Below are 19,085 nucleotides of genomic sequence, written 5' to 3' on the forward strand. Positions count from 1 at the left end.
TGTATGTATGTATGTTTACATACATCTTGTGCTGTTTAGGCAAAGTAGATGGGGTTGCACCTTCAGCTGTTTAAGTTTTGTTGTTCATCTGGGCCTGTCTGCTTTGCATGCTGAGTAGGAGATGTTACTGCATAGCTTACGTAAGTATAAGTATAGCTATGCTAAAAACACACAAACGCAGGAAATGCTGAATTTGGTGTCAGTTAAGGTTGCAAACCCTGTAATTACAGTTTTGGGGAGGAAGAAGATGCAGGTGTAAAACTGGCATGAGAAATGTTTGTCTGCCATGCTGTAGTGAGATAGCTCAGTGAGATGCACAGGTGTGCATCTGTGTTTGGGTGAGGAGGACATGCATTTTGACATAAAACAGTGCATTTTCTGTAGGGAAGCAGGTCTCCTGTTTCACAAGTAGCTGTAAATGCTTCTAATACCAACAATTTGAATATTTCCAGAATTGAATCCTGATGGGATCCGTTTCCTCAAATGAACTTGAGGAAAAGCTTATGGTAAACAAATTAGGGCTCTAACTTTGCAGTCCTCAGGGAAGAGAATCCTCTAAGCATAGTGGAATCTGATGCTGTTTGAATGTTTTCCCTATGATAGCTTTCTTAAAGAACAACGGGAGTAGTACTAAAAGTAAACTAATAACCAACTTACCATGTTTTTGGCAGGCCTGAAGCAGTAACGCACCAATGACTGAGTGCCACTGCTCTTTATACATCCATGGCCTCTTTGCAAATGATTCCAGACTGTTACAACTATGTGTTGGCAGAGTTTGAGTGTTTGGATCCATTGCTCTCTGCACTCAGGCTGGATTCTAGTCGTCTGAAGGTGAGATTGTGATGTTCATTTAAAAAATAAGAAGTTATTTGGTGTAATATTCTGATTAGCCCACCAAGTTGATCTAGTTCTCTTGTTCTCTTTGCTGTCTGCATGTTAGCCTGTGGGAGAAGTGAACACAGAAAACCTTATTTTTCTTAGTCAACTATAGATTGAAAAAAATTAGAGGATTCCCAGCTTTTCCTGTTTGCCTCAGTCCTGAAGAATTTTATTCTGTTAGCTTAGACAAAAACTGCACTGCCAGTCTCTCAGGAGTGCATGCAAACACTTAACATGCTTTAACAACAACAAAAAGTTTTTGTGAGAAAACAACTTATTAGTCCTGGATAGGGGCTGTGTTTCTTATCACAGTCGTTGTTCCTTCAGTGCACATGCATTGCTGTGTCCAGGAGGTGGCTAGCCCTTGGCACTTCAGGGGGAGGACTCAACCTCATCCAGAAGGAAGGTTGGAAGCAGAGACTCTTCTTGACCCATAAGGTAAAGAACCGAGCACAAAAGCTTTTGGGCAAGTGGAACCTGTTTCAATTTAGTGTTTGTTAAGGGAGAGTTCTGCTTGCTGAAATTTCCAAAGAAGGTGAAATTGTCAACTTCTTCAGTTGGAAAAGGTAAAAAAAACAACCAAAAACACACAAAAAAAAACCCCTGCATGCTTAACAGTCGGAAGAAAACCTTATGAAACCAGAGCAACTAACTTGTAGATAACTATCAGTGTTTCTCTTGATACTTTCATGTTGTTGTCAGCTGAATCTTTTCACAGTAAACTCATTGTTGCAAATAAAACCCAAAAAAAACTCCACAACAACCCAAGAGCACTTTAATAATTTCATATGTAAGGATAAAAATTGCATGTTGGTAAAGGTAGTTCAGGAACTGCTTGTACCTGTGCTTAAAGTCTCCTTTGATTTCAGGAAGGTGCCATTTCCCGGGTTGCTTGTTGTTTACATGATGAAGACTATGTTGCTGTAGCTACCAAGTGAGTGATATACTTATGTTTTATGTAGCTTTCAGGTTTGTAAAATTATGCATCTTTATCGCTGATAAAGCACTGAGCAACTATAAAAGACTTATTCTTGACTTTCACTTCCTTTGAACTGTTGCAGCCAAGGTCTTGTAGTGGTGTGGGAACTGAACCAGGAACGCCGTGGGAAGCCAGAAAGGATTTATGTTTCCTCTGAGCATAAGGGCAGGAAAGTCACAGCTCTGTGTTGGGATACAGCTGCCCTTCGGGTTTTTGTAGGAGATCATGTGGGAAAGGTATCAGCCATCAAGATTAACACATCAAAACAAGGCAAGGTAAAATGTTGTCTGCTTTTCTTTGAGATAATTAAGTTCCCTAGGGATGAGATGGCAGATTTTTCTGCTCATTTTAGTGAGGTAGAACAGAAGAAAACCTGCCAATTGATGAAGATCTGGTAGCTTTGCTGGGATGAAGAACTAGCCTTTAAAGAGAAATCTTTGCATTGGGAATAGCAATAATATTGCCTTTAAAGGGGAAGAGGGAACCCTGTGGGAGGGAAGGGAAAAGGAAAGGATAGGGCAATATTAATGGACCATGGCCCTGCTTGTGCCTATTAAAGGCATCAGCCATTCTGTAAAGCAATGGGGTTCTTGAAAATAAGAAGCTGACAGACTCATACCAAAGAAAACACCTGCAGTTGTCAAGGGCAGTGACTGTCATAAAAATTTGGGCTCCCTGTGACTTTTACTTATTTTGTGAATAAGAAGTCTCTCTGAGTTACTTTTGCCACTCATTCAGATTGAGAGAATTATATCATCAATAGTATTTGGTTTGTTTACTGCAGAGTAAATTTTATGCTAGCCACCTAAACCTAAGGGAAGTTTTTCATATTAAGTTATTCTGCAGATCTACCTCCATGCGACTGTGCTGGCTGAAAGTAGCGATACTGGGGGAGGAGGGTTGAGAGCGTTAGCAAAAGAAAAAAGTTGGCAAAAGTAACAATAAAACTCATATGTTAAAGAAAATATATTATTCATTGAAAATGTGGCTGCTCTGTGACTTTTTTTCTTAAATCTTCAATAATGTCTTTGCAAAGAGGAAGATTTTTAAGTCTGTAAACGAGCTTTATTTTGTAAGGCTGTGAGAAGAAAAAAATTACATTATCTTTGTCTTACTCCGTATGATCATAGTATGCACTTTTTTTTCTCCCCTCTCCGTTCTTTAACCTTAGGCTGCTGCCACTTTTGTGATGTTTCCTGTTCAGATTATAACAACTGTAGATTCTCGGGTAGTTCAGCTTGACTACTTGGATGGAAGACTGCTCATATCTTCACTTACACGTACTTATTTGTGTGATACTGAGAGGTAAGCAATATTTTCCTTGTTAGAATAATAAATACAATCAGAAAGCATAGCTGCAGTTGGAAGGGGCTTATGAAGATCACCCAGTCCTATTTTTTCACTCAAATTATCGTCACCTAGACCAGATTGCTCAAACCTTTGTCCAGTTAGGTTCTGAATATGCCCAAGTGGGGAGACTCCACAGCCTCTCTTGACATCCTCTTCCAGCATTTGGCCACGCTCACAGTGTTAAAAGCAAGCAAACAAAACTCATGTGTAAATGAAATTATGAGTTTTGTTTGCTGCTTTTCCCTCCTCCTGTGAGCGCTCGGACAAAGCTGGAGAGGCCTGTCAAGAGAGGCTTGTGGAGTCTCCATCACGTGTTTATACATAGTGACAAGATCCTCTCAAGGCTGAACAATCCCACCTCTTGCCCTTCCTGCCAGGTGTGGGATGCACCAATCCCATAATCTTCTGTGGCCCTTTGCTGGTCTTACTCTGGTGCCTTCATGCCTATTTCTTCCTGTTTTTCCTCTTCTTTTGCTGCTGATGCTCTTGAAGAAGGCCCTTCTTGTTGCCCTTTGTGTTCCTGGTCAGATTCTGCTTGTGAATATTATTTCACCCTGTCTTTTATAATAATCATTACAGACTTGTAAGCACCTGCTCCCCCCTCCAAAAAATCAAAAACAGTTCAGTGTTAGCATTTAGTATTTTGATTCAAGGAGAACATGCAATTAGGTAGATATTTTTATTAATACTGTCTAAATAAATATATTTGCCCATCAGAGAGAAGTTCTGGAAAATTGGTAACAAAGAAAGAGATGGAGAATTTGGAGCCTGTTTCTTCCCAGTTGGAAAGAACAATGGGAATCAGCAGCCGTTAATATATTGTGCCCGGCCTGGCTCAAGGATGTGGGAGGTGAACTTTGAAGGGGAAGTGCAGAGCACCCATCAGTTCAAGCAGCTGCTGTCATCACCACCTCTGCCTGTTGTTACTCTCGGGTACTAGTGTGAATTTTGTCAGTGATAAGCTGGCTTGTGACTTCGTGTGTGAGGCAAACTACATGAATACTGAGAAATTGAAATGAACTCTTAGTGCAATCAAACTTAGTCCTCGTTGTAATGTGAATGTTTCCTACTCTAGTAATTGAAGCCAGTAGTTGAATTATCAAGAATAAGATCTTGGTTCTGCTTGTGCATCTGTTGCAATGAATGTGTCTTTAAGGCTATACACTTTTCAGCAAGCCTTGTGTTTACAGATTTAGGAATATAGCACTATTTTAACACTATTATTGTTTTCCTTGTAACAATCGATAATTTTACTTGTTGCTTTATAGGCTGGATCCACATTACACTGGTGTCAGTTCTTCTCCGCAATCTTTATCGTTTCCCAAGCTCCTATATTTGACGTAGGTATCTGTCAGCAGATGTCCTGTTGATGAAATAGACTTAAAAAATAATAAATTTTAAAAATGTATAGCCATCTAACTTGTCTTATCAACTTAGTCTTTCTCTTGCATAAGACTTCCCAAGTATTGTGCTGAAGAACAGCCTCATTGCTCCTTTGCTGTGCTTAACATCTGCAGGGCTAGTATGACATTGGCTTACAGGCTTACAGTGGCTGCCTGTGGCTGGTGTACTGAAACTTTGAATACTTATTTGTTCTGTTTACAGTGAGCACTGTGTAATGACCTGGACAGAGAGAGGCATTTACATCTTTATTCCCCAGAGCGTTCAAGTCTTACTCTGGAGTGAAGTGAAAGGTAAGCTTGAAAACTCTCAGTTTTGAAGTGTTGTCTGTCGCTTCTGAAGGTCCTTACCTAGCATGGAGCTTTTCCAAGCTCTGTTTCCACAACTGGATTGCAGAACATTTATCAGAAAACTCATTTTCCCTGTCTGTCAAGTGTATCTTTGACTACTAAGAAACCAACCACTCTCCCACCACCAACCCCTTGCTCATATTTCTAAAAGCATCTATAAAATACTTGAGAAACAAAACATAGTGTATAGTGCATCTTAAAATTATCAAGTGCAGTAGAAGAATAACCCGGTCTGCAGTATCCTTTCTGCATTTCTGTTTGTTTAGGTTTACTCTCAGGTGTCCTCTGAAGGATAATCTGGCTGCCAAAAGCTTAAAACCTTTCTAACTCCAGTCTAAAACAAAACTAGGGAAGATGCTTTAGGGAGTGGCACCCAAGTGAAGCCTCATAAATAGTTCTGCATATGTGGTTATTGCTGTAGTTTTAGAACTTGCTAGGATTGTATTCTCTTAAACTCTCCTTTTTCCTTTTTTGCTATTAATTTTCCAGAGTCTTTGTTATGGAGTGCTTGCATATAACATGACTATCTTCTTTTCAAACTGTTTGAAATGTCAAAGTTCTTTTTCCTTTAAAGAGGAATGAAAAGAACCTTCAGTAACTTAAGTGTCTTTTGCTAGCCTGTTTTTTGGAATGTTTTCCAGAAGTTCAAGTTTTGGTGTTTTTAATTATGCTACATCGTTTAGATGCTAGCTGAGTGCTGGTTAATATTTATTTTTCATACTGTGGTTACACTAAGAAGTATAATTTTTTTGCATTCTTTAGAAGTCAGATGTAAAATGTTTTCATTTATCTTCAGGAGCAGAAAGGAGTGCTGATTGGTGATTTCCATTCTTAATCACTTTTGTGCATCTGATCTTGCAGATATTCAGGATATTGCAGTTTACAAAAATGAACTCTTCTGTCTGCTTACAAATGGCAAAGTCATACACCTATCCCTTCTGTTAGTCGACCGTTGCATAGAGCGTCTTATGAGAAGAGGGTTCTGGACCCTTGCTGCCAGGGTCTGTTGTCTCTTCCAGAATTCAATCGTTTCCTCCAGAGTAAGTAAATGTCTCCCCCTAAGTGTGTAATGCAACTTTAGTTTTCTGTTTTCCTCCTTCAAGAAGCTCCATGGATTTCGAAGTTTGTATTTTTGGACTTTTTAAATATGTTGGGCATTACACATTTTGTGAAACTTAGCTTCCATACCTCCTTAAGCATTCTAAGATTCTATGATATATGGTATCTTTAAAAGCAGCCTTTTGCTTTTCATCCTGTGCATTAGAATAACAGCTTCTATTTCACTCTCTACTTTTAGGCAAGAAAAAACTTGCCTCTAGACAAGCTGGAGCACTTGAAGTCCCAGCTGGATATCTCAGCACAACAGGATCTTGTTGCCCACCTGGAAGAGCTGATGTCAAAGTTAGAACCCCCAGATTCTGCATGCAGCAGTAGGAGGAGCAGCATTTCATCTCATGTAAGTGCACTGATAATGCCAATAATTCTACCTTCTGTTTTTTCTTTAAGGCTTAAAGTCTTGTTCCTTACTCCACAGATGAAGTTTTCGCATCCATTGTGCTTATTATAGCTGATAATGTTACTTTCTAACATGAATAGAGGTAGAGAGATATGGAATACTAGTACTTATATTCTTTAGGCTCTTATATCTCTGCCTTCATTCCATATTATTTTGTGGCTAATGGTTGAAGTGTGGGCCAAGATAAACGCAAAGGTGGCTTTCTCTAGAACTGAATTCACTTTCCTGGTGTGCTTCAGTAAAGGTAGTTTTGATTTTAGTTGTGGTATTACCTGGTGAAAGCCAGCTGTCCCCATGTTCACAACTACCTTAGCTCTATTTAAGATACTGCCTCGTTTAATGAAGCTCAAGTAGAAGATGGAGAAAATGATCAAAGCAAATTTCTAGTGTTCTTTTGGATGGTGTTGTTGGTTTGACTCCATGGGCTCTTAGTACCCAGGCACAAAGGGAGGAAGTGACTAACTCCAGGTAAATAGTTTGATGCCCGATTAAAGCAGAGGTGTTTTGTCTCATGGTCTTATAGCAACTGCAGTGGTTGTTTCATAGACTACCTGCCCGCAAGCAGTTGCAGCGTATGCATCACTGGGTTGCAGATTTAGCAGCACACGTGTACTTGCACGTTTTGGGTATGTCAAAAATATGTCATTAGGCCTCTAGAGGCTGTAAGTTATGAACTACTCGGATACTATTTCTGCAAGAACAGTTGTTTCACTTCTGGGAGGCTTAACAAAATGCAACTTGAAAAATATCCAACTTTTTTTCCTTAATTGACAGGAAAGCTTCAGTGTCTTGGACTCTGGAATATATCGTGTTATTAGTCGAAGAGGCAGTCAGTCAGATGAAGATTCATGTTCTCTCCACAGTCAAACATTTTCGGAAGATGAAAGACTTAAGGAATTTCCTGTGCACCAGGAAGATGAGCGGGTGGAGCCTGGTAATCGCTCTTAATGAAAACTTACTTTTTAGATACAGCTACTCTTTTATTGTGCAAAAAATAGATCATATTGCTCTCTGCTTTAATTTTCCACTCTTGAATTTATTCCCGATTAAATCTTCTAATCGGATCAGTGGGACACAGACATTTCACCTTCAGCCAGCTTCCCGTTGTCTATAACAGTAGCAATCTTTTTAGAAACATCAGAGTGAAGTACTGTCTTCATAGAAATTCAAATTTTAAAACAAAAAACCAAAAAACCCTTATCCCATTCTTGTAGGGATGCAAAAAAATTTGTAGAAGGGATCATCCCTTTAGCATGGATATGTTAGCATAGGCATTGGTATTAGTGGCTGGTAACTGGCACTTGGGCATTGGGCAGTGAGCTGCCTTTTTTTCCCCTCTCCTCTTCCTGCAGAATATCTGTCTCTGGATAAAAGCTAGAGAGAAACATAGTAGGTCTTGTTCTCTGCTTTGCTTGGGTTAGTGGGGAATGCAGAAACTTGGAGTCATGAGGAACAGGCTTAATTTGAAGTATTAGAAAGTCTGCCCCTGAGCTTTTGCAGAGAGTGCCATTTGAGGAAGGAGATAATTTGGTTGCTTTGCCAGGCAAACTGCAGTAGGAGAATATAGAAATTCATATTTACTCTTTTTTCAGTGGTGCTAACCTGCTGATGAAGGGACGTGCTGGTTGTAGCCCATTCCTTTGCACTTGCCTCTTCCTACTTGCTTGTTATTTTTATGCTGATTCACATAATGCATCATTCAAACATTAAAATCTCTTAAATGAAGAATAACTTTCTCCATGTTGAAAGTTTATAACTTGTTGAGTAAAATAGAAAGGTTTAAATTGGCTGATGTTTTCAAAGTAGGAAAGTTTTACGTGCTTTTTTGCGAGTGCTTCATGTGGCATTTAAGATAAATAGTATACTTGGTGTATAACTTCTTTCTTTTTCCCTGAGCTGGAACTGGCTTCCCTGTTCCTATTTACGTAAGTTGTCATAAGGTCATAGTTGCTAAATCTATATGATGAACAAAAGGAGCCTTATTTACCAGAGTTTTAAAATCAACTGTGACCTTTAGGCCCTCTCTGTGTAAAGAGATTGTGGTTTGTTAATAGGATTTTGTAATAGGCTAGCATTTTCTCTCAAACATCCAGATGGGTTGGTCTGATGCAAAATTCATCTTTAATTACCAGTATCTCTTCTCCATATTTGTATCACTTAAAGATTCAGTGTCTCTGTGTGTGAGGTTGTACTAGCAAATGATTACTCAAAACACTGTAGATATTTGCACCTCCTCAAGCTAATGCGTGAAAATACCCCATGCAGGCTCTCCAGCAAATGGTTGATGACTTGTGTTTTGTTTCTGTGTTTCATTTTTGACAAGCCACTGTTTCATGATTCTTTTTCACTTCCATTTGTTAGACAACGTGTCTCATGCGTCTGTGGCGGTTGAGGCTGATCGGAACGAGACATTTCTCCCATTCAGTATCCCTTTGTCATTTCGTTCCCCATCTCCTCTCGTCTCTCTCCAGGCTGTCAAGGAAAGGTAAAGCTTGCAGGAGATTCATTCACCCATTGCACCCTGCCACTTTTCCCTCCTGTGAAATTGTAGCACTGTCTGGTTTAGTCTGTGCTCTGTTCTACAAAAATGTAACATATGAAATAAAACACAGAAGGTGCCACCTAGTGTGTTCAGTGACTTAAAGCTTTCCTCTTGACTCAAAGAAGATATAAGGAATGGACTTAAACCTTGGTGGAGCCAAGATTTCAGCCTCAATTTTTGAATGTCCACTAAGAATTTTGACTTTACCCTGTAAGCTGGGGTTGTGGCGTAGCAGAAGGAATGCAAGGAGCAATTCTGTACTGCTTGTGGGCAAATGTTAAAGCTTTTAAAATCTTTAAAACTTTTAAAAGGTGCTAGATAATGCCAAAACATGCTCCCAAAGCTTACTGTGCGATCTGCCTTCTACCCTTCTTTTTAGTGAATCTAATCAGTTCCCTAAGTGTTCATGGAATAATGGTAGCTCATACTTGGTGTGAGTAAGTGTCCATTTCATGACATATTTGTCTTATTAAAGCTGCTTTACAGGAGGACAAATGTAAAGCACATGGCTATGAAGCATACAGATTTGAAAAAAAAAAATGTGTATTTTAAATAAGAAACTTTATTTGTCCCACTTAGGTAGGCAAATGACCCTTACAACCTAAAACAAAAAGTTGTAGCTGTTGTCGATAGTGTGAAGGTCTTGGAATATGCTTTAGAAGTACTTGCCTTGTTTTGAATTCTTTCTACAAGCAATACTTGTTAGTAGAAACGCTTTCTGATAGTAATCAATTCTAAATTTTCAAGTACCTGCTATGTTCTGATTTTTCTGTTTGTGGTTGAAGTACTTCAAAAGCACTTAGTATTTATGATTAAAGATTAAAATACATTACTGCTATTTTTTTTAAGTTTCCCTTTAAAGCTGCCTAAACACTAAGGTTCAGTTCTTGTATTTGCATTCTTCCCTTTTTTTTTCAGCAACCTTTAACTTTTACTATACCTTAGTATAATGAACAATGCCGGATTTTCTGAGAGAATCAAAGGACTGGCTTTCTAGTTATTGATACTCTGAAATTAGTTCTTAGCTAGAAAGTGGATTTTTTTTTTCCTTTCAAATCTTGAAGTACTAGTTCCCTTCATGGTGTCTGAAAGAGTTGATTTTTGGTATGTGCCCTGCCTGGCCTTTTTCATGGTTAAAGTGTATTAAGGAATGGATACTGATTAGATAAAAAGCTTTCTTTTCTACTTCTGTAAGCTTTGTAATCTGTAAATACTGTAAATATATAAAATTTTTGAAGTACATTTTTTTTTTTGTAAATTTTGTAATCTTGAAGTATCAATCTGGAGTACTGCAGCTCAGTTTCCTACCACCGAGAAGGCTGTGATTTCCTAGTGCTAGTGTAATTTCCTATAATTGGAATAGAAAGCGCTTGATTCTTTCACTTGTTAATTTGGTACAATTTCAAATGTTTTAACTTGACTCCTAGTGTTTCCAGCTTTGTACGCAAAACTACTGAAAAGATTGGCACACTTCATATGAGCTCTGATACTCGAGGAAGGCAAGAAGCAAAGGATGATGAGCAGCTGCGGGAGGTGTCTGTTCATGTGGAAGCATTCCCCCAGGAAGAAAAAGAGTGAGTACAGAATCGTGTTAAGAGTTGCATTTGCTGGATGTTCTGTGGAGAACAGTCTTTAAAAAGAAAAGCAAAACCCTCCTGATGCTGGAAAAGCAATTTCTGTAGTCCTCTAATACCTGAGGAGCAAGAATGTAGAGTATTCAGCAACTCTAATGTAATGTTCCTGTGGTGCCAGTGGCATCATGGACACAAGTCTGGGTCATTTCTTGCTCTTATTGAATGCACAGTAAATGCTTTGTCTGCCTCAAAACATTAAAAAAAAAATAATTGTAAAACACCAAACTCTGTTTTTTTTTTTCCTAGTGAATACTAGGAAATACTTTTGTTAAATTACGAAATCTTAAGAATATGAAATATTTTAGACTGACTTTTGTATAGTGGCATGACACTGATTTTACTTAGTATTTTCTGAAATCTGCTGTAGTTGGAGAAGCCATTACAGAAAGCTCCTGGTATATGAAGAGTTGTTTTTCAAATCTAATTCATTCCTAATTTCTGCTGCTGCTTTAGAAATAGGAGCTTTATTTTTTGAAATAATATTAATGTTGCTTTCTTACAATCTGGAGGAAAAGCCTCACTTAAATGATGAGGTTAAATACAAAAGTTACTCAAGATGAGACTCAAATTGGAATGTTCTGCTCCAGATCAGAACCACAGAGCTGCCCACTTCCAGAAGAGGACCACCTAAGTGATCTCAAGGCTGCAACAGCAGAAGCTATGTAAGCAAACAAACTCAGGCATTCATGCGCATACGGGCCTTTGGTAGAAAAATGATAAATTTTATTTTTATTAATCACATATATGAGCAATACTGTAAGTATCTATTAACATAACATGTAATGTAAACTCTGTGATGCTGCTTTGGGTAGTGCTTTTTTGTCCAATTTAAAACCAAGCAGAACTCACTATAAGCTCCTAGAGGACTAAGGGATGACACTAGAGCAGCTCTCTGCTAGCTACAAACATACTTGAAAACAGAACAAACTCAACGCAGTTCTGCAATAATGTTTAGGGAAATTGGAAAATCATAAAAACAGTAACATCAATTGTAAAGAGCATAAGTGGTCTAAACTGCCTTTGAAGCACTTAGAACAGTCAAATTTAATGTTATGTTCTGAGTTATGCAGAACTTGCATACTATATGTGGCTTTTTAAAACTGCCCATCAACTCAATAGGCTTCTCTCTTATGCTGCAGAGCCAAACTCCAGGATCCACTGGTTTTGTTAGAACCGCAGTGTATGAGAAGGGTTTTGCAGAAGTGGCTTTTTCACCTGGAAGAGAAGTTTGGCAGCAAAGAGTGTTTTACTCCTATTAAGGAAAGCAAGACCATGTGTGCTGAGGAACAGCAGGAGGCCTCGGAGGAAAACCTGCAGCTGGATTCAAGTGGTGAAGACAGGGTAGACGAGGAGCAGCATGATGCCTTGGAAGCCTGCACCGTAAAGGGAAATACTGATGATGCCTGTGTAGGCGAAACTGTGTGTGAAAATAGCACTAGCTCAGTGGGCACTTTGGGCTGCTGCTTTCGAGTGTCTCCTCCATGCGGGATAGAACAGGGTGTTCAGAGAGACCTCACGGAGCTGGCAACGCTGTGCTTCGAGCTACGTGTGTTCCGCTGCGGAGACGAGAGCGCCGAGGAAAGCTCTGATCCCGCTCCGACAGCCACAGTTTCGTGGACTTCAGCTTGCAGGTTCCTGCAAAGCTACTTCTTTCTTCTGGATTTGAAAAGGCTAAAGCAGTGTATTATAACCAGCTATGCAAACAGCCCTGGTGTGTGGGAAATGTACATGGCAGGATTGAAAGGTAACTAATTAGACTTTATTATGAGTAAAACTAGTAAGTTGGTAAAAATAAGACTTTTATTTTGGGAGGAGCAAGGGAAAAAAAGCTACAAAATGTGTACTGGTTTGTGTGGCAAATTTTTTTCAAATGTAAGGAAATAAGGTAGTTGGGTGTAAGAGGGAAGTTGATTGATGCGGTTTTCTGTCCTTGTTGGAGAGTTGTTTCAGAGATTTTTGCTTTGTTTTTGTTTTTACCAAATAGGGGCTTTTTTTCTTAAAGAACTACTGATTCCCAGGAGGGAAAGCCACCTACTCCCAACCTCACTCCTGATTTAGTAATTCTGTAGAAACTAATTCTGAACCTTCTACTTCATGGATAGGTTGTTCCTTGAACACTGTAATCATTACAGAAAGATGCCTGTATTTCAAAGAACAACTTTGAAACATCTTAATTAATATCATATATATAGTAACAAGTAAAGTAGCAGGGCTAAGGGGAGGGCTTCAGTCTTTGCACTGAGAAGGGAGGGCTCAACTTGGAGAAACATGATTCATGCAGAATGAAACTAAATGGGGAAGTGCTTCTGTGAACACAAATAGCTTGTGATCACTCCAGAATTCCTTTTCCGTAGAAATCCTTTCTGCTGCTTTTGCTGTCCCTTTAGCCTTATTAAAGCAAAGCTTCCTGGTTATCCTGGAAAACAGTACTTCAGCTCTTCTCTGCTTTCAGCTGCTGCTTTATGTGTTTTCTTTTAAGGCTGAAATAAAGTCCCAGTGTTGATCCTATCCTGACAGTCTTGCTTGGGTGGCTGGTATTTGAGTATGTGGCAAGTCCTTTGTTGCGCAGTTGGCCATCTTAGTGCACATGAGGAATTGCTTCCTCTGAAGCCTGAAGACAAGGAAAATATTTTGAGAATATTATTCTGTGTCATAACTGTATAACTTTATCTGTGACTTATAATCACAGCTTAGTAATGTTGGCTTCTATGAAGTGGCAAAATGACCAGCTAGAATCTGTTCACTTGTTATCACTGTTAGCCAAGAGAAAATTCTATGAAAGTACTGGAAACTTATTCTCCTTGTGCTTAACAGCACTGTGTGTGTATTAGGCAAAAATATCTTTCCTTTATTTTGTAACATGTATATCTTTCAGAATTAACTTGTCACAGGCCAGTGGTCTTGGCAATGGAAAATGAAGATATGTTGAAAATACTGCGACAGTTGCACGATTTGGGGCCATGGGATGATAACCCTCTGTTACTGGTACATGCACAAAGGTGTGTAGCCAACTCTTCATAGTTTTTCTTACTTAGTTGCTTGGCTTTTTTTTTAACTCTCAGTAGCTGTATATTGCTAACTTGATATGAGGAATGGGTTTTTGACAGTTTTTTGCTCAATATTTCATTAAGTTTATTGTATATCCACTCAGGGAATTTTAAGAGATCATCTTTCAATAGTATCTTGAACTTGCAAGTGAGGTGGATTTCAAAATAGCTATTTTGTCATGGTAAATGGTAGTTTTGCTGCTGTTTGGCACTGAGTCAAAAGTCTTTATCTTTTCTCTTTAGGCTTTATGAAAAGTTTGGGGAAATAGCTCTTCGTCCTTTGATCAAGTTCCACCCTTCTATTTTGCCTTCGGATATCAGGCAACTTTGCCGGAATGACCCAGCTCACTTTCTGGCATATTTAGACAGTCTTGTGAAATCAAAGCCAGAGGAGGAAAGGTAAAGTGAATGTATAACCTTTTCCTTCTGTATGTGGACCATGTATAATGTAGCTGTTCACATTCATTCTTCCTGTATCTCTGTGGTGCTTCTTGGCTTTGGCTGTATTAGAAACTGTCAATCTGACCATTTCCTGCTGTTCTTATTAGTCCCTAAGAACATGAATCACTCTAGGCTGTTCCGCATGTGGAGAATTGATTGTATTTTTTCCAGGTATTGCATCATGATGGTTAAGGTACATCCAAGCTCTGACTTAGTGTGTGTGCGTGTGTAATTGTTACTGCTCCATGCCCAGTATACTTAAAACTGATAGTTTTCCCATGTGCTTTATTGCCTAGGTCATATCTCCTTAGGTCTCTTCTGCAGCCTGAATCCCTGCGCCTGGATTGGCTCTGCTTGGCTGTTTCTCATGATGCACCACAAAGAGCAAGCACTGTGGATGCAGAAGGAAATCCCAGGTAAAGTAGGGCTCACCTGAGTTCCCCAGTGAGGCAAAAAGCTTCTGCTGGTCTGTAGGCTTTTGTTTGGGTTTTATAAAAGAGTTTGAAAATCACCAAATCAGTGGGCCATTTCTTGTATTCCAGAGTGCAACAAAAGCAGCCAGAGGATTAAGAAACTTCTTTATCTGAAATTTTTCTCACAAAGGTTTCTCTACCAAGACTGCATACCCAGTTTCATGCCTTGTCCTTTTCCCATTTCATATAGTTGACCTGTAGTGGGAATGTTAAATTTGTGAAGAAAACCATCGGCACTTTAAATTTCTCTTCTTCCAGGCCACGATCACATTTGTTTACCTGGGGCTACAGTCAGCTAATTCTGCTTTTGATTAAACTTCCAGCTGACTTTGTAACTAAAGAGAAGATGGCTGATATCTGTAAATCACATGGGTAAGATGAACTCAGTTATTTTTGACATGTGGTTGGAATTCTGAGGCACACAAACAAATGCAAGACCCAAATGAAAACCATTCATCTACTCTACTAGTGGTTTCTGTTAATTTTTACAATGGGAGATGGTTTTTATTTCTAAGTCTCTTTAAATGCATGCTGTTCTTCTGGGGGGTATCCCCTGTGTCCCTTTACTGCAAAAAATAGTGTGATTCCTGGTATTCAGTATTTCTGTTGCTTCTGTCTTCTCTGTATATAGGAAAAAACAATTGTTGTTGGCTGTAGTTTAGATGAGTATTTGATTCCTGGAAATCTTTACTCTCTTATTTAAGATTCTGGCCTGGATATCTTTTTCTCTGTCTGGAGCTGGATAGAAGAGTAGAAGCCTTTACCAATATTGCTCATTTGGATGATTTGAGCCTGTTGAATGGAGAAGATGGTTAGTGCATCTTAAGCTGTGTAAACATACCTCTAATACAGAAAATTCCCTTGTGATGTACTGATGAGATTTGTCCCAAGGTGAATGGCATTTAACAAACAAACAAAAATAAAACCCTGCTTTGGCAGAGGCTCAACTAAGAACATAGGGCAGCATATTTGAAGTCCGTAAATAGGTGTTGTATTTTCCTATTTGATATCAGCCTTGATAGAAAATGTGCAAAGAACTTGGAGCTCTTGGGCAGAAGCAAAAGCCAAACCTGGAGCTGCGCAGGGAGGAGTGAGCAGCTAGTGGAGGGCCCAGTTCAGACACCTCCCATATCCCCATGCAGCGTATGTGTGGTACCTGGCAGAAGAAAATTCCCAGTAGCCTTTAAAGAAAACGATTTTTTAAGCTTTTGCCTCAGTTCAGTATTTTAGACTCTGGGTTGTTATAAGAGTTTGAATATTTCAGTGCCAAATCTTTACGCTGAGTCAGTCACGGCAGCATGCCCTGCTTGCATGTAATGTGCTTGTTGCTGGTACCTGAGGTTTTTCTTGAACCTTGAAAGAGAAAAAGAGAATTCTAGATTACTTTAAGTGCAAATATATTAAAAAGAGTAGGTTTGGAAGAATCCTTGTTTTGCAAGTCAAGTGCTAACAGTCTCATTTTGACCGTAGGTTTGATCCCAGAGACCACAGAAGAATGGAAGTTCCTTCTGCATCTTGCAGCAAATCACAGTGCTGCTTTGCATCAGCACAGCGTACATAACGGGGACACTGTCGGCAACGGCAGCCCTGCTTGGGCAAACTGCATCACTGTGGAAAACGTCTCTCTCCTCCTGGCCAAGGCCATTGGCCTGAATGGTGCCTTGCCCCTGCTGCAGGAGTGCGGCTGCTCCCTAGAACGGTCCGAGAGGTTTAGCAGGGTCTGGGAGATGCTGAGAATTGCAGAGAAAAGGCAAAGGTAAGATGGCACGTTCTTAGATCTGTCTAGGCACACTGTGCATTTTGGGCGCTCCTCTTGCTTCAGGTTTTCTTGTCAGTTAACAGAAAATAAAATATGTCACATCCAATTTCTGGAACTGGAAACTCAGCTGAGAGCTTTTCTTGTATGTAGCAGTTATCTATATGCAGTATAGGCACCCTAAAAATGGAAAGTGAGGGAAACGGGAAATAATGCATTAAAGATGGATTCCTTTTGAAAAGTATTCATTATTGACTTATATCTCTTCAAAAATGAAGAAATTATGAAGGAGAGTTTTGCTCTCCTCTAGCAATTATCTGTACAGCTCCTTTCTTAGACAAAGAAGGGGATTTAAAATATCTGCTATAGACCATGATGGATAAGTTCAAAATATAAAGCCTGCTCTGCTGCTGTACACTGATGTCAGATACCCTATTCTAATTCTGAAAGAAAGGGCATGGAAACAGGTGATATTGTATTCTGAAAGGGCTGATGGCAATTTAAGGGCTTTCTGTCACATCAAGCCCAGGCCCTGTGAGAGTCTATGTGTGGATTGTGTGAAGGACATGTGTGATTTGCTCAGTCCTTCCATGGGCTTTCAGCTCTGACCTGTTCCCTCCCAAAGAGACTGTGTGTGGTGATGCCATGGTGTTATCTCTGAAACACAATCACGCTTTGGACAAACTTCAACTTGGCAAACAAAACACAATCGTCTTTAAAGTGTTTATTTTTTTTCTTTGCTTTTATTGCAGAGCCCTGATCCATTCCATGTTGGAAAGGTGTGACCGGTTCTTGTGGTCTCAGCAAGCATAGAAAACAATTCTGGAAACTTTGGGAACATATTTTTTTACTGTAACTATTGTATATTAAAGTGCCTCATAAGCTTCATAGTCTCTTAAAGAAATAAACTCCTGTCTCATAATTCCACTGTCTTCAGTCTCTATCTGGATGGTACTTTCCCAGGAATTCCTGACAGCTTTTTATTCTTTTGCAAATAGATTTTGAACTTCAGAGCTTAGAATGAAGCAATACAGTTTGTATCCTGATATTATGCCCAAAGGCTTGAGATGAAGAAATTTGGGTTTTTCTTTTCCTCTGAGTCTGCATGATTTAAGTGTTAAAATAGGAGTCCCTAAGTATTAAATTACCGTGTATAAAATTGGGTTTGTGTTTGTTGCAAAGATGAGTAGCTGTTCTTGGGAAATAGCAGAGCACAGATCTGCTTCAGTTGACAGTGATGTTCACTTTACTAAGGAGCTGTAGGAATGCTTGTGACAGGATCTTTCTTCCCTTGAAGTATGTGAACTATTCTTGACAATTCAAAAAGGCATTAGAAGAGCAAGTCTGAAAATGGGGAGGAGTGTTTTGGGGCAAGTGCAGTAATGAATAAAAACAAAGATTAATAGAGGATTTTAATTTAACTAAATGCTAAACTGTATGAATACGGTATTCCTAAATTGTTAGTGTCTGTTGAGGAAATATGACTCCAGACTTGAGCTGGGCTGTTTCAACAGGATGTGAGGGCAAGGGTGTTCCCAAGGGAGTTTAGACCTTTTTGGGCAGCAAGAGGACCCTGTGCCTAAAGCTTCCTGGAGGATGGCACTGGAGAGGGGATGCAGCTGCTGTCAGCCCCCTGGTGTAGCCCCTGCTTGTCTGGATGGACATGTGCTGAATTGGTGTGTGCTCAGCTCCTGTTGGTTCCAGCTGACCCGCGGTGACGGGCCCTGAGGGAACGGACACCAACAGAGTCTGGAGAGACTCTAAGTAGAGGCTGCTCTTGCAAATGTCCCATGCGTGCAGCAAATCATGATTTAACTGCTAGAACTATTAGCAGTGCATATTACCGGCGCATGAATGCACTGGGATAGTAATCCTCTTTAGGATAAGCATTTATAAATGCAGGAGAGACCAAGTTTACAGTCTGTGTGCAAGCCAATATATAAACCTCTGTGGGGTACGGTGTTAGTAAATATTCCAGGACAAAATTCCCTGAAATCAATTGTTGTTTGGGTAAACTTAGATAAGGCAGTATTATTTCCCAGAATAATTGCATGTACTATTGTGTTTGAGTTGATAATTCAACTCTCACTATTTCTCAACCAGGTTTACTGATTTGGATTGCAAAACAACTAGATTGCAAAATGGAGGTTGTATTGTGTAGGTGCTTGCAACGGATTTCCACTGGTTTGGAAAATCCAGACTCCTCTGGGTTTTCCTGGTAGCTTTTACCTTAACTATGTCAGAATGTGCACACTTGCTTAAAGCAAGTCTCATAGGGACCCTGGTTGTGCTGCATTGGCAGAGTGTGTAAATGCTGCGGTATGTTCATAGTGGCTGTTGGTGCCAGGCCAGGAAGAACTATGACACTGAAGCCCTTCTGTGTGCTCATGGCTGGGCTACTAGCGCAGAATTGGGGAGCATGTTTGGAACAGAAGACTTGAAATACCCTCTGTGGTCCAAAAATGCTGGCGCTCTTGAGGGAAGTGCTCCTTCAGTTGGGTTTGCAGGCAGGGCTGTCCTAGGTCCCTGTTCCCAGGGACACACACGTTACTGAGCCTCTTCACAACCACATGGAGACATTTTTCAGTCTTGAGGGGTGTGTGTGTGTGTGTGTGTGCAGATGTGTATGTTTTATTAGGACTAAAGAGAGATGGGCATGGACACTTGCAGCCAACAGAAGGAATATGATGTGCACCTTAAAGGCATGAGTGGTCACC

At 39.8% G+C, this 19,085-nt stretch overlaps 1 protein-coding gene across 1 annotated transcript; it reads left to right on the forward strand.

Annotated features, from left to right (window-relative positions):
• The first annotated feature begins 623 nt into the window (after window positions 1–623).
• On the forward strand, window positions 624–17,401 carry HPS5 (HPS5 biogenesis of lysosomal organelles complex 2 subunit 2). The gene is made up of 22 exons (XM_010222721.2): window positions 624–831; window positions 1,207–1,317; window positions 1,749–1,813; window positions 1,941–2,133; window positions 3,030–3,163; window positions 3,926–4,141; window positions 4,477–4,548; window positions 4,814–4,902; window positions 5,821–5,999; window positions 6,257–6,415; window positions 7,250–7,409; window positions 8,837–8,960; window positions 10,445–10,591; window positions 11,239–11,313; window positions 11,791–12,395; window positions 13,527–13,650; window positions 13,942–14,097; window positions 14,436–14,555; window positions 14,871–14,984; window positions 15,317–15,423; window positions 16,083–16,368; window positions 17,121–17,401. Exons 1-22 carry the CDS (start codon window positions 724–726, stop codon window positions 17,179–17,181), a joined length of 3,405 nt encoding a protein of 1,134 aa, XP_010221023.2. The 5' UTR covers window positions 624–723; the 3' UTR covers window positions 17,182–17,401.
• The last annotated feature ends 1,684 nt before the right edge of the window (window positions 17,402–19,085 follow it).

Source organism: Tinamus guttatus, unplaced genomic scaffold (genome assembly GCF_059628265.1).
Source record: "Tinamus guttatus ecotype Peru unplaced genomic scaffold, ASM5962826v1 Tinamus_guttatus_pri_ptg000240l, whole genome shotgun sequence".
Taxonomy (NCBI): Eukaryota; Metazoa; Chordata; class Aves; order Tinamiformes; family Tinamidae; genus Tinamus; species Tinamus guttatus.